Genomic DNA, 16006 nt, shown 5'->3' with positions numbered 1-16006 from the left:
TTTGGTGAAGCGGAGACTCTTGAAGAGGGTCTTTCGCTGTCTGTATCGTCCATGTATATGTATATGTTCTCCTCGTTTTCGGAGTCCGACATTGTGTGCGTGTGCGTGTGTGTGTGTGTGGGTGTGTGTGGGTGGGTGTGTAAGTGTTAGTCGTGTGGGGATGCCCCCTTACGGGGGCGTACGTGTCTTCTAAAGTAATGCAAATAACTGATAAATAAGTAAAAACTTACCTGGGCATAACCCCGGCACAGGTACCTGTAACAAAGATGCCGACGGCGTCTATGCTTAAGCCGGGGATTAGGTCGGTGATTAAAAGGAAAGAAAGGGATTCTTTCCAGGTAGCCTTAATAAAGGCAGGTAGATCTTGCTCGTTGCAATGCACTTCACCTCACAAACAAGCACGTCCGCTCAGCTCGGCTGTTCGCTCTGAACGAACATGAACCGTCGTCCACCTCAAACTTCACAACAAAGATTTCCTATACCACCTGTTAGACAAAACCTACCCCCTAAACCAAACTATAATTATAAATCCCAATATTATTCGAATCAACAACCTGATTTCTCACCAAGACAATTTCCGTTATCTCAACCTTCTTCACGAGAAACACAGCCACCTATAAGACCTCCTTATGACCAACCTAAACCATTGTTACCTCTTAGAAGACCAGTGAACCAACAACCCAGACCATACCCAAACGACAAGGAACGATTCGAACCTGAACCAATGGATACCTCTAGTACCACAATAACCAAATATCAGAACCTCCCTCACAATATTCAACATTATTGTCATGAATATGAACTACAAGCCGAAAGTTACGATTTCGGAGAATATCAATCTCCAAACTATCCAAAAGACCCTGACTACCTAGAGCAACCCGAGGAGTACCTCCAGCAAACTATCCCAGATACTGCACCCGAAAATTTTCGGAAAAGTGCCTCGAATTTAAACCTAGAAAAATGATCTTTGAAAATAATTCTATTTTAGCTTCACCACTTTCTTATATTAAAATCCAAAACCCGCCTCTAAAATTGCTTATTGACTCCGGCTCCTCTAAAACCATGATTCGCCCAGATATTGTTGAAAAATATTATCCTCAATGTATATTTCAATCATCAAATGTTATAAAAACTTGCATGGGCCAAAAGAAAACAAAATTCTGTGCAACTATCCCTGCCTTTGACGAATTTCAAAGTAACGAGAATATTGACATTCTACTATACGACTTTCACGACTTTTATGACGGACTAATAGGCTTAGATGTAATAACTCAATTTGTGTTACTTTTTGATTATAAAAACTCAATAGTTGTAAATGAATATATTTCAATTCCTCTATACGTCCGAAATCCTTTAGAAACTTCTAAAAAAATTACCGTCAACGCCTCTGAAATTCTTAGAACGCAAATTCCAGTTTCGATAGAGAATGGTGAAATTTTAGTCCCTAGAATCGAAGGCGATCGTACGATTATACCCGAAACAATATCATACGCGGAAAACGGATTGGCTTATGTAGAAATTCATAATTATACAGACGAACCATCTACTGAATATTTCGATTATCCTATCCGAGTGAGATCCCTAGACGAGTACTATCCTGTCAAACCCGTCATTCACCCTTCTGAAAATAAAATCCTTAAAACAGATGAAATAAATGCTAACGAACTTGACGACCTAGACTCTATCCTTAACAACCCTCCTAACGACAATATTGACCAGCTTATCGACTCCCTTAATGAAGACATAAGTAGNTGAAGATATTAAAAGCCGAATAATCTCCAATTTTGGGATATCCTAGGCAAATTCTGGAGTGATCCCATCCTGGGATGGTTCTTGGCTTTGCACTAGGGATGCGCGATGTATCTAAAACATCGATGTTGACATCATTTGATACATCGAAATCCAAATATCGATGTGTTAAAAATATCGGATCAAAAACATCGATTTTCTTAAATATCGATATTTTCTATGAAAGTGTAATATTAAATATAGAGAACTTATAATAATAAAAATATATTTTACAAATAAATATAAAATGTAGGTACTCCAGGTATAAAAAATTAAATTAAATTAAAATAATGATTTAAAACAAAGAAATAATATGTTAAATAATACAAAAATAAAAGAATCTTGAAATAAAACTAACTCATTCATTAAAAAAATATATTTTGGGGACAATTTTGAAGAAATAATAATTTTGATAAGCGTTTTCCTTTAAGTCTATTTCTTTGCTGGGTTAACACTTGCCCTGCCTTTGAGAAAAGTCTTTCGGAGGGAACTGATGTCGCTACCATGCTAAGATATTTTGGTGCAATCTTGGATAAAGTAGGAAATATACATTTCATCTCCTTCCAGAGCTCCAACGGATTTTCTGTAAAATTTCTAATAGGACATTGAAGATACTGAGTAATTTCGGCAGAAACTTTAGCTTTTTGTTCTTCACGATGAGAGGCATAAGAGGAAGCACCACTAACATTTTCTACTATCTTATGATGTTCGCTCCAAAGGTTGAATTTTTCATCTTCTAAAAACGAAGTATTGGCATATTAATGAATATTACTCTATATTAATATTATAAACTTACCTTGAACTTCGAGAATATTCATATCCTCCGAATCTGCTTCAGTAACTTCTAGAGCCGACATCATTAAATTTTGTAATCGGGTAATACTTTTAGAGCAAGCTAAAGCGTTTTGAAAATGAAGTTTTTTAAATCGTGGATCCTGAATCGTAGGTAGAGCCAGTAAATGCACGTCCTCGATGTGATTAAATCGACGCTTCAGTTCTGAATTTAATTCATCTTTCAATTTTGATCCTATTTCCGACTGACATTTACTTGACGATATTTTTTTGTCAAGACAATGCATCATAGGTATAATTTTACTAGAAGTCACATAACTTTCCCCACATAACTCCTTGGTGGCGGCTTCCAAGAGCAGTAGCAATCCGATAACTTCTTCTATTTGTTGAATTTCCAAAGCTGTAACCATTGGTGGAGCAGTAACATGTCTATTAACTATTTCATTGATGGACGCTCTTAGCTTCAGGAATCTTTCCAACATATAGTACATAGAGTTCCAGCGTGTTGGAACTGCCTGTATTAACTTATACGGTGTTAGTTTTCTAAGTTCATCACTTGCCAAAACACTTTGTTTGAACCATGTTACAATTCGTTTCACTTTATTTACTAGGTTAGTTAAATTTGGAACGTTCTCCACAGATCTTTCAACCACTAAATTTAAAGTATGTGCACAGCAGGGTATATGCACATTTTTGCCGAAAGCAATGTCGACTGCCTTCACAATATTTGCTCCGCTGTCTGTTACAACTGCAGTTATATTCTCCTTTTGTATATTCCATAAATTACAAGTTTCGGTTAACTTTTCCGCTACATAATCTGCCATATGTCGTTCTTCAAGATCATATACACCCAAGGTAACTGAACAAATTTTTGCCCCATCTGCAAAGTGCGTGGTGACGCCTAAAAAACTACGAGTTTGCATCGTATCACTCCAAACATCGGTGGTTATTGTTATATCTTTTAATGCTAATTTTGCTTTTATTTTAATGGATGCTAATTCATATTTAACGTCTAATTTACGAGTAAATGTATCTCTGTTTGGCAGCTTATACTGTGGACTTAATGTTTTTATTAAGTGACGAAACCCTTCATTTTCAACTATTTTAAATGGCTGCATATCTTTGCATATCATGAATAAAATAGCATCAGTAATCGCATCAAATTTTTTGCCTCCTTCCGCATAAGATAAAATGTTCAAAAAACTTTGTTTGATGCGTGGTTAATATGATGAACTCTTACTACTTCTACTTGACACAGATTGGTTTTCGTCGTCATCATCATGTTTTTGTGTTGATGTTGATGGACCGGCAGTGGTTTGTTGTGATGGGCCTACACTGCCTGCAGAAGATGAAATTTCTGATACATGCATGTCCTCCTCTTCGTTTTCGGTGTGTTCGGTGAGATGGACCTGATCTGGTTTGGGTTCTTTACTTTTGTCCTGTCCTGTTGTTAATTTATAGGCTTTATCTGGTTTTCGAAGTAACATTTTATGTTGTCGAACAATATGACCCATTAAATTAGTCGTATTTCCCGAAGTTTTAAGTTTTTTCGCACAGTAACTGCAAGTTGCAGTACCATCATTATTTTTGGAAAAATGTTTCCATACATCACTCTTTATAGGTCCCATCATTACATAACAATTTTATTCACACTATTATTGTACGCTTAGGCACTAATTATTACTGCACAGCAGTGCACAGTCACATCAATAAAGATGCTGACGAGACGTGCACGTTTCAAACAAACAAATATGATGACAACATACTAGGGCAGGCAGGCAGTCTACATTTTTTACTTTTTACTTCTTAAGTAACCTCGTAAGTAACTATTAAACGATAGACATCAATAGAATATAGTAATTTCCACGTAATTTCATCACAAAACAATAATTTCCTGGGAATCACTAAAATATGACGTACGATTAGTAGGCACCTAGCCTATAGATTTTCATTTTCAATCAAATTCCAATATTCACGAAACAGTTACCTATTTATATTTTAAATAAAAAAGTAATTCTACCTAAATTACATGCATACGTTGACTGAAGTATTAGTTACAGTTTACGTTCATTAGAGACTTTCTAGTTCTGCTAATGCTCGCTAGATGGTGCCACGAAACAATGGACAACGATAATAACGAATTAGTATAAATAAGCCACAAACATCGAATGAAACATCGTAAAAAATTATCGATGCTGTCTTATAATATCGAAACAAATAAAATCGATGTAAATATCGAAAGCGTAAGCAAAATATCGATGTTTAAGATACATCGGTGAACATCGCGCATCCCTACTTTGCACAGTGCATGGTGCATGCGTAGTATGACATATTGACGACATGACCAGTATCTCGCCATTTTCTGTGTTTCTTTGTTTATTATGTTTTATAAGTGCGTGACTCAATGACGTTTTTATTAATTTGAAAAGTGGAAAATGAAATTTAAAGCTTGTTAAAATAGTTAAGTGACGTGCATCAACCACCTGCTGGCAGAAGTAAGTATTTAAATTACCTTTGGTATTAAGGTATTAATATCATAGAATAAACATATAGGTTATAGGTTAGAATCGTATATAGTATTAACTAATTTTGTTCCTACTGTTTGTATCATGCAATAATTATATAATGCCTAAAGAACGCATTAAAAAAACATGTTTTCAAATATTTTTTATATAGAGCCTAATACCATTCAAAAATTAGAATAGTTTTTATCACTATTTGTAATAGATGTGTATAAGTGGTATCACCAAATCTACATAATATGTTCAAATCTATAATTTTTAGTTTTGAATGTGTTGTATATAGGTGTTCTGACAAAGGATTGTATCCCATAAATTTAATTAATTTATTATAGTTCTCTGTCTGTAATATTTGTACCAACATTGTGAGTTATAAGGATTACATTATAAATCGTAGGCAGAATTACGTATTATCTATTAGAATATTAGAATTAAATTTAATATCAACAGATTATAATCCATAGTTCATGAAATTAGAATAGTCTCGTTAAATGTATTTAATGAAAATTTTTGTTTTGTCACTCGTCTACAATGTAAATGTATTATTAACATACTTTTTCTACAAATTTACAGCTGGAATTTCACAAGCACATTGCACAAAAAATTGCCCAGAAAAAGATAATGGGGAGGGCATTAAAACATGTCGCAGCATGCAAATGAGAGACTATAAAAAGAGACCAGATCAACAGCACATAAGGAATAGTTATACATATAATACAAATAATAACTTAGTTGTGTATATAACTTTGTTTATATTCTGTAATAAAAAAGTTGGTTATATGTATCATAGAAAGAGTTGATTATATATGTATATATAAGTACATGTGAAATTTGCTTTTTAAGTTTATATTTATAATGTGCAATGAATAAAAAAATTCAGTTCAATTTTNGAAAATACAATTATTATATACTAATCCGCAAGAAAGAGCATCCCTTCAACTAGTTTATACTTCCTTGCTTTTGAATAAATTAAAGAGTAACCTTCCACAAAATTTTGAAACAATTATACTGTCCAGACCTGATTTAAATGATATAGAATCGGTAGTCCAGGCCATACTTGAACTTGAAATATATTTCGAATACAAAAACATGAACCGTCGTCCACCCCAAACTTCACAACAAAGATTTCCTATACCTCCTGTTAGACAAAACTTACCCCCTAAACCAAGTTATAATTATAAACCCCAATATTATTCGAATCAACAACCTGACTTTTCATCAAGACATTTTCCATTATCTCAACCTTCTTCACGACAAATCCAGCCACCTATAAGACCTCCCTATGACCAACCTAAACCATTGTTACCTACTAGAAGACCAGTGAACCAACAACCCAGACCATACCCAAACGACAAGGAACGATTTGAACCTGAACCAATGGATACCTCTAGTACCACAATAACCAAATATCAGAACCTCCCTCACAATATTCAACATTATTGCCATGAATATGAACCACAAGCCGAAAGTTACAATTTCGGAGAATATCAATATCCAAATTATCCAACAGATCCTGACTACCTAGAACAACCCGAGGAGTACCTTCAGCAAACTACTCCAGATACCGCACTCGAAAATTTTCGGATAAGAGCCTCGAATTTAAACCCGGAAAAATAATCTTTCAAAATAATTCTATTTTAGCTTCACCAAAATCCAAAACCCGCCTTTAAAATTGCTTATCGACTCCGGCTCCTCTAAAACCATGATTCGCCCAGATATTGTTGAAAAATATTACCCTCAGTGTATATATCAATCATCAAATATTATAAAAACTTGCATGGGCCAAAAGAAAACAAAATTCTGTGCTACTATCCCTGCCTTTGACGAATTACAAAGTAACGAGAATATTGACATTTTACTATACGACTTTCATGATTTTTATGACGGACTAATAGACTTAGATGTAATAACCCAATTTAGATTACTTTTCGATTATAAAAATTCAATGGTCGTAAATGAATATATTTCAATTCCTCTATACGTTCGAAACCCTTTAGAAACTTCTAAAAGAATTACCGTCAACGACTCTGAAATTTTTAGAACGCAAATTCCAGTTTCGATAGAGAATTGGTGAAAATTTAGTCCCCAGAATCGAAAGCGATCATACGATCATACCCGAAACAATATCATACGCAAAAAACGGATTGGTTTATGTAGAAATTCATAATTATACAGACGAACCATTTACCGAATATTTCGACTATCCTGTCCGAGTGAGATACCTAGACGAGTACTATCTAAAAAATAGATGAAATAAACACTAACGAACTTGACGACCTAGACTCTATCCTTAACAACCCTCATAACGAAAATATTAACCAGCTTATCGATTCCCTTAATGAAGACCTAAGTAGTACTTTACATATACCTGAAGACACTGAAATCCCCGAAGAACAGAGAGAACTCCTAGACTGTTTAGACGACTTATCTGACGCCTATACACAACATACCGCCCGAGAAAACCCTGTCTGTTCCCCACAAATTACCGAAAAGAGTATCAACGGGTACAAAAGACAACTATTTATACATGAAACCCAAAAAATGCCTAGCCGTTTTGGAAACCATTTCCTGATAAAATAAGGACTGCCCTAGTTTGTCACACCTCCATATCTGACGACGAACTCACTGATATACTAAAAAGATATCTAAACGTACACGAAACAACCTGCCTCTATTTTCACTCGGATAAAATTAAAGAAAAGGTTCTCAGAGTATTGGCTAAGAGCTTTGCTCCAGAAACTAAGATAGTTATCTCTAACACGGTGTTAGAAGACTTAATTTCAAAAGATGAACAAATGGATCAAATTAAATTCTTTCATGAAACAAAAACCACCCATAGGGGAATTAATGAAACTACTAAACTACTTACAAAAAAATTTTATTGGCCAAATTTGTCGGCCCACGTGCATAACTACATAAACACGTGCGAAACATGCAACTTAGCCAAACACGAAAGAAGCCCACAAAAGGTTGAAATCCAAAGTACGCCAACCCCATCCAAGCCTCTCGAAACCCTTCATATAGATCTCCTCTTTATTAATAAAGAAATTTTTCTAACCTTATTTGACCCCTTCTCGAAGTTCGGACAAGCAATAAGAATCGAATCAAAAAATGCTCTTGATACTATCCAAGGACTAACTACTTTCACATCCTTCTTTGGTACCCCTAAACACATAATTTATGATCGTGGTAAGGAATTCGTCAATACTCTTTTTAAACAATTCTGTCAGTTGTATAATATTAAAATTTATGCTACCTCGACACAAAGTTCTCAAAGTAATAGTCCTGTAGAGAGATTCCACTCTACACTGTCAGAATCTATACGTATACTAAAATTGGAAGACCCACATAAACCCCTAGAATACTTAATGAAGATAGCAATAACCTCTTACAATAACTCTATCCACTTTTTCAATACTGTTCCCCTCTATCTACAACGATACTTCACCTATCCTTAACGAAGTTGAAACTACCCAAGACTACATAGAGAACTCCCGTAAATTATCTGAAAAACTTAATGAGCAAATAAAAAACTGACTGAACCAAGGTAAACAGACGCGTAACGAAAAGATAAATCAAGACCGTCACGAACCTGAACTCCTATATCCCAATGACGAAATTTATTTAAAAACAAAAACCCCCTGGTCTCGTAAAGTCCAGAATCCCTTTGAAAAGGTCAAAGTTCTGCAGGACACAAATATAACTGTAAAGACAAAAAAAAAGAAATACCATAAAAGTAAGGTTCAAATGAGACGACAAACTAAGGGTTCTTCTTTGTTACAGAACAATGAAGCCTCTTCCTCTGCTTTTGGCCATAATAACGATGATGACAATACTGACGAAGAATACGACCACGACAGTAGAAATAGAAATATTGAAGAACCCAATCCTCCCTATAAACCTAGGTCCCCTTAAAACTATATCCTTTTACCATTCCTTTGTTCACGTCCTTAACTTGACGGAAATAGGAGAACATATAAACAGACTGCTTGTATCTTCAGAAAGTATACCCAAAGAAAAACAATTCTGGCATATCCAATTACATTATCTTGCGGAACGTATTAGACAAAAATTTGAAATTATTTCCCCTACCGCTACAAGACGCGAAAAACGTGGTATTTTTAATTTCGTAGGGAATATTTATTCGGAGTTATTCGGTCTAATGAGCGCGGATGACAAAGACCTTTTGGAACAAAAATTAGAAATTATGTTTCACAATCAACAAAATACAAATGATCAGCTGAATACGAAACTTTCCGTTCTGGAATCATTTACCAGTGAAATACAAAATGCAATGAAAGAGATTAACAACTTTTGGAAAACCTCAAATGACTTCTTTGAAACTCAAATTCTAATTAACGATTGCTTGGTTACATTGGAAATCTTAGATCAAATTGAGAATGGCCTATTATTTACTCAGATGAACATCGTGCATTCCGATATAATTTCACCAACAAACATCGCCGAGATTTTCAAAATACTGCATACTTTATATAACCCCGAGGAATTACCCTCTTTGGATCAAAATTCAGTTTTTACTCTATTCCACATGAAAAATTACGTATCAAATTCGGTAATATATATGGAAATTCTGGTTCCGATCTACCATGTCAATGAATATAGCCTACTCCAAATATTCCTCCTCAAACCTGTCCATTATTCCCCCCGAACGTTACCTAGCACTTGGTACCTCTGCTAGTGTTTACTCATGGTCAACATGGTCAAAAGAAAAACCCCAAAAAGTTGGCAGATACTACCAACTCCAGGAAATGATATATGAAAAACCACCATCATGTATCCCAAAAATGATTTTTGACCATGACACATCAAATTGTACCTTTTACTATCTAAAGCACCCTAAAGACGTCATCACTATGTTACCCTCCGGGCAACTGCTTATCTTACCAAGCAAAACGGTGCATATAGAGGAGAAATGTTCTAATGTCATCCATCATTTTCTCTCAGAAGACTCTTTACTATCTAATCAAGAAGGGTGCATCCTGCGTATTGATGAAGAAGAATATTTCTTACCCACTACAGATTTACAAGCCTCTACAATCATTTTACCAGAAACGAAAGAATTCAAGCTATCGAATCTTACGCTAGACAACACTATAAATAAACTAAAATTCTTAAAGTCCGAGGTAAAAAGAATAAAAGATGTCCAGCTGACCGACCCTGCATCAGTTGAACCGACATTAATCTCGTGGACAACCTGGCTCACCTGGTCCCTTATTGGAATTGTAATTTTGTTCCTCCTCTTCATCTTTCGGAAGAGTATAAACTTCTGGACAATCTTCATCCCAGAGTTCTACAATCTTCATATATTCAGCATCACTTAAGGCCAAGGCACTAAGCTTTCGTTTTGTTGGATCTTTTTGTAGTTTTCTACGTTTAGCATCACGTGCTGCTCTTGCATTTTTAAAGGNATCAAAAGAAAATGCAACGGAAGCACACCGCAGGTATAAAACCAACTGTGTGCTTCACGTGCGCCAGTCTGTATCAAGCACGCAATAAACTTGTTCTCGAAAAGCTCTGCTCATTATTCCAAGGGCCCAAATCCCAAGTACGAAATTTTAAGTATATAGTGCTGTACTCAACATAAGAGGTAAAAATAAGCATTTCTTCTTTTTCGAATGTCTTGTAAAGTTGTAAACTGTCTTAACTGTCTTATACCCCGGAGAAAAATTGTGTAACTTGTACAATGAAGAGATATTGTTTCTAACTTGTTCAAATTTTCTAAAACTGTCGACAAAAAACTACCTAATTGAAAATTACGCAATAAAACGTACCCATTAAGAATTACTATCAGCTATCAACCATATGACAACTATAAAATTTCCATTTTCATATCCACGTATGGACAAGGATGTGTATCGAACATTTAGTTTCTTGTTAAAATACTATTAAGTACATTTCCGATAAAAATTTACATTTAAGTTTCTAGCAGACAGTCTGGTACTTGTTGGAGTGTCCTCAATTTCATGAAGTACATCTTCCTTCAATTGTAGGGTTATTGCTGTACGGGGTCGCCCGTTTCCTGCGGTAAGTAACTTCCAGTTTCACTAAGACGTTGATGAAGACGGGTGAAGATAGTATGATGAGGAATTATACGATTAGGGTATATCTGCTCATAGAGGCGCCTGGCGACTAATGCGTTACCATTGGCAAGGCCGTAAAGAAAATGCATATCGCACATTTCACTATTTGTGTAATTTATTTTGACAAGCAGAAATTGACAACTACACAGTTCAAGTACTTATTAAAATCACACACTTAAGCTATTAATTTTTTGTTCGAAAACGAAGCAAGATATCAAAAAAAAGTAAAGAGGCAAAAAAGTTGTATTTTTTATCGGATAATTAGAAAAACATATGACATCTAAGAAAAAGCAGTGACGTCTCATATGTTTACTTATTGAGTGAGTCCCCGGACGCCGCTGGAATAGATAAAATAAATCAAATTACGTCAGAAGACGTCTATCGTTTTTATAAACAAACATACCAAATTTCAAAAAAATCGGAATTAGGGTTCTCCAGATATTAGTAAAAACCTTGTATTTTCTCTAAATTTCAACACCATGTAGGAACTTTCTTTCTTATTTTTGACCAAGGAAACTCCCCCTCAATTTTTTCGCAATATTAATGGGACACCATGTATATACTTTACGGGGTGTCCAAAAATGAGTAACTGTGTAATAGCTTGGAGCCTTTATAATCAAACAGACTGTAGGTGATATAAAAAAACTACGAATTATTTATTGGGAAAGTTACTTCCAGTAAGCAGAAACAATGTACTAATTCCATTACCATTTAAAAACAATAAATAAATATTAAATTCTGCCTCTCTCTCTCTCTCTCTAAGGGCCATAATTTCGCATGCAGTGGATGTAAAGATTTCTTTTTCATAAAAGACTCTCCTTAATTTTCAACCAGAAATCACCTACGTAATTTTATCGCGCTTATTTATTTACACACTGTATTTTTTCAAATTTAAAATTCCATCGACTTCGAACAGAGTTAATATAGTAGTTTAGACCCGACTCCCAAAGCATATTCTTCCCCTATTCCTTATTCACCCTATAGACCCGGTTATTGTTTAAGTAAAGCCCTAAATATTTTGAAATACGGCTTGTGCGTGAGAGAGAAAACGCATTGTTTTAACGAAAAAATATAGAAGCGAATTTCTCGCCAGCCTTCTTTGATATTCCTTGCCTGCCTTAAAAAATAAGTGGATACACAGGCTAGCTAGATATTTTAGAATAAATTTTAACTAAACTTCAAATGGGAAGTAACTCTTCTGTTTCTAATAACAATATTTGCAGTGCCGAAAACCAACGCGCGATGCGGAAGCGGAATTAAAACGTCCACTACATGCGTTTTTTCTGTTTTATATTCGCTGTAATAGGTACTTGAATGTTGTACAAAGCATAACATAGTTATTGGTGTCATAACGCAGCAATGAAAACAGAGGTAAAATGAAAGAGGCCAAAAAAAAACTAATACCAGGAAACACATATTTTTATTGCAAATTGTTTCGAAAAAAGCCACGTATTTTTGCTGACGGTCTGAATAGATATTTTTTTACCTTTATTGTAACCATCATTTCTTTGTTTTGTGTTGAATTTTTGTCTGCAACATTTCATTTTTTTTTATTTTAATGAATAATTTACAGATATAGGATAGGATTTTAGTAAAATATCTCTAATACCCCTTGCTACATTAGAAAATGTATTTTTAGAAACACGAAATTTGAAATTGCTGCTAGGGATGTGGGTTAGGATTAAAAAAAATTTATTTCCTGTTCCCTAACGAAACGCTACTCAAAAAGGTTTTACCAAAGTAATTCCAATATTTAGCGTTCGTCTGGCTTGCTAAAAATTCATAAACCTAATAACACTGATGAAATACCCATTAAAGTTGCCGTTTATTTTAATAATTCATCAGTGCATGAGTTAAAGGTAAAACTGTTAAATTTAATCGAAAAACTGTTCTACACAGAACAAAAATGTGACACAAATATATCGAAAAAATCATTCTAATGATTTCTGAAGTCATTTCTGTAATGTGCTACTTGATGTTCATTGCATCACGGTCGTTGATTTTTAACTAATTATTATGGTGGGAAATAATTACTACAACGAAATAATTACTACAACGAATGGCAATTTTAGGTACAAGGTTAAAATAATATAGCAAATTTAATCAATAGACAAAATATATGAATACCTACATATTTGTTTAAATAATGTTACTATAGTTTAGTTTAGTTTATTGGTGCTAGGTATAGATAAGTATTAAACAAGCCAAAAAAGAAAGAAAGGGGAAAAGCGAATGTACATCATAGTGAGGATAGAGTCCTATAGTAAGAGTAAGAGTAAAATTTAACGTCTAAAGATACAAAATCAAAATGTAAAGTACACATACAAATTAGATACAATACAAACATTAATATAAATAGTCAAACGTAAAAATATAGTAAAGACTGACAATTGGAATACATAGATGCAATATAGTAAAATAAATAAAGCAACAAATAACATGTTATGAGCATGTCTTAATAAAAATTGTTTCACGTTATGCTTAAAACTAATAAAATTTAGTTTTTATTTCATGTGGTAAAACGTTATACAATTTAACACCCCAGTATGCTGCTCCATTTCTTGTTCTACTAAGCCTCAGGTACACATTATTAAGCATCTTTGTATCTCGTACCGTGACAGTGAATTTCACTACGAGCTGAATACGTTACGATATGACCCTTTACATATAGCAAACATTGTAATATACAGGGTAGCCCATCGAAAACGTACCGCAAGGCATTACAGGGTAGTAATGAACTTTTCGGCAAAATCCAAAAACAGGTAAAGTTTGCTTCTGAGGGGGACAACTTTTGGCGCAAAAAGCATAGCAAAATCTTCAACCCCCTAAGTGGGGGTGCCATCCCCCAAATTTTTTTAAAAATGGGAATGTGGGTCAAGTGGGGGGTCATTAGAAAGGGCTTTTAATTCTCTATACATCGTTTCTTACTTTTTGAAAATCGATTATTCCATTATTTTAGAAAATATGCAGCTTTGAAAATACGGACAATATTTTTGACGAGAAATGCGAAAATCGATTTAATTTTACTTCAAAACTTACGGTATTAGCTTGGTAAATTCCTTCAAAAGAATTCACTGTTTTTTTTCTGATTTGCGAATTCTTTAGCCTGATTTTGGTGAGCAAAAAATTGTCCGCTTTTTGTTTCGTATTTAGATAGGCCACAAGAAGTTGCTAGATAACTGTCTTGTGACTTGTAGTTGAAGAGTACCAATACTGCCGAGTCTTTTAAATTGATTAATTATGGTGTACTCAATTCCAGAAAGAGTAGAAATTATTGAGCTTTTTTTCAAAAACAATGAATGTGGAAATCGGGTCGCCGAACTGTTCAACCAATGGCATCCTGAGAAACATGCGTCTGGAAAAATTGTTCGCGAATTGGTGGCCAAATTTCGCGAAACTGGCTCCGTTCATAACAAAAAGAGGCAGGTTGCAAATCCGTTACTAAATGAACCTACGGGAATAGCGGTATTGGGGCAAGTGGCAATGGATAGTACGCTGAGTACAATGCAATTGGCTACTGCGACAGGAGTGAGTCGTACAAGTGTCCAACGAATATTAAAAAAATACAAATTCCATCCTTATAAGAATCGGCTAATGCAAGAGCTAAATGAAGACGATTTTGGTCGTCGTTTGCAATTTTGCGAAATAATGACTGAACGAGCGATAAACGATAATTTCCTCTTTAATGTGTGTTTTTCGGACGAGTGTACGTTCTTCTTGAATGGTTTAGTGAATCGCCATAATTGTCATTACTGGGCTGATACCAATCCAAGGATTTTCCATGAGACACACTCCTAACACCCCCAGAAGTTGAATGTATGGGCAGGTATTTTTGGAAATTCCATTGTAGGTCCTTTTTTCCTTCCTGGAAATTTGAGAGGCGATATGTACTTGGATTTACTACAAAATGTCATCGACCCAGCTCTAACAAATATCATAGAGGACGACCCTGCTTACAATAAACACGAACTGATTTTCCAGCAAGACGGAGCTCCTCCACATTACTCGCTCAATGTGCGCAATTACCTAAATGAGACGTTTCCAGGACGCTGGATAGGACAAAGAGGTGCAAGTGAGTGGCCCCCTCGGTCACCCGACTTAAATCCTTTAGATTTCTTTCTCTGGGGTAACATTAAAAGCAAAGTTAACAGCACTCCCTGATACCTTGGAAGATCTGCGAGGACGAATCATTAATGTATGTCGCGAAGTAACACCGCAAGTGCTCCAGAATGTTCGACAACGGTTTGAAGACAACCTGTATCATTGTATGCAAGTTGGCGGACAACATTTTCAGCATTTACTTGACTAATACCGTAACTATTGAAGTAAAATTAAATCGATTTTCGCATTTTTCGTCAAAAATATTGTTCGTATTTTCAAAGCCGCATATTTTCTAAAATAATGAATCGATTTTCAAAAAGTAAAAATCGATGTATAGAGAATTAAAAGCCCTTTCTAATGACCCCCCACTTGATCCCCATTCGCATTTGAAATGTAGGGGGTCACTTAGGGGATTGAAGATTTTGGTATGCTTTTTGAGCCAAAAGTTGTCCCTCTCAGAAACAAATTTGACCTGTTTTTGGATTTTGCCGAAAAGTTCTTTACTACCCTGTAATGCCTTGAGGTACGTTTTCGATGGGCTACCCTATATATACACAAGGGAGTGTTAGAATTTTCAACAAAATAAATTGCTGTCCACAGTCATGTCTGAATTTAAGTCCTGATATTATTCTTATAGCTTTTCCTTGCAAGCTGAATACACTACGAGCTGAAGTAGCATGACCCCAGATAAATATGGCATAAGAT

At 34.9% G+C, this 16006-nt stretch overlaps 4 protein-coding genes across 4 annotated transcripts in view; 3 read left to right on the top strand and 1 right to left on the bottom strand.

Annotated features, from left to right (window-relative positions):
- The window catches only part of LOC108913643 (gonadotropin-releasing hormone II receptor-like), a gene marked incomplete at its 3' end in the record, with an annotated part of 157832 nt that overhangs the window by 1716 nt on the left and 140110 nt on the right, over nt 1-16006 (top strand). The gene's annotated exons all lie outside the window — the stretch shown is intronic.
- On the top strand, nt 437-964 carry LOC108913648 (glutenin, low molecular weight subunit-like). Its single transcript, XM_018719225.1, has one exon. The coding sequence runs from the start codon at nt 437-439 to the stop codon at nt 962-964; it is 528 nt and encodes a 175-aa protein (XP_018574741.1).
- On the bottom strand, nt 1795-4067 carry LOC108913646 (zinc finger BED domain-containing protein 4-like). Its single transcript, XM_023455726.1, has 4 exons — nt 3821-4067; nt 2585-3481; nt 2292-2524; nt 1795-1863 (listed from the first exon to the last, which is right to left on the bottom strand). The coding sequence occupies exons 1-4, from the start codon at nt 4065-4067 to the stop codon at nt 1795-1797; spliced, it is 1446 nt and encodes a 481-aa protein (XP_023311494.1).
- LOC108913645 (glutenin, low molecular weight subunit-like) lies at nt 6189-6716 on the top strand. Its single transcript, XM_018719223.1, has one exon. It carries the CDS (start codon nt 6189-6191, stop codon nt 6714-6716), a length of 528 nt encoding a protein of 175 aa, XP_018574739.1.

The sequence above is a fragment of the Anoplophora glabripennis genome, unplaced genomic scaffold, assembly GCF_000390285.2.
Source record: "Anoplophora glabripennis isolate ALB-LARVAE unplaced genomic scaffold, Agla_2.0 scaffold846, whole genome shotgun sequence".
Lineage (NCBI taxonomy): Eukaryota > Metazoa > Arthropoda > Insecta > Coleoptera > Cerambycidae > Anoplophora > Anoplophora glabripennis.
Note: the sequence above shows the minus strand (reverse complement) of the source record. Positions and strands in the feature narration are given on the sequence as shown.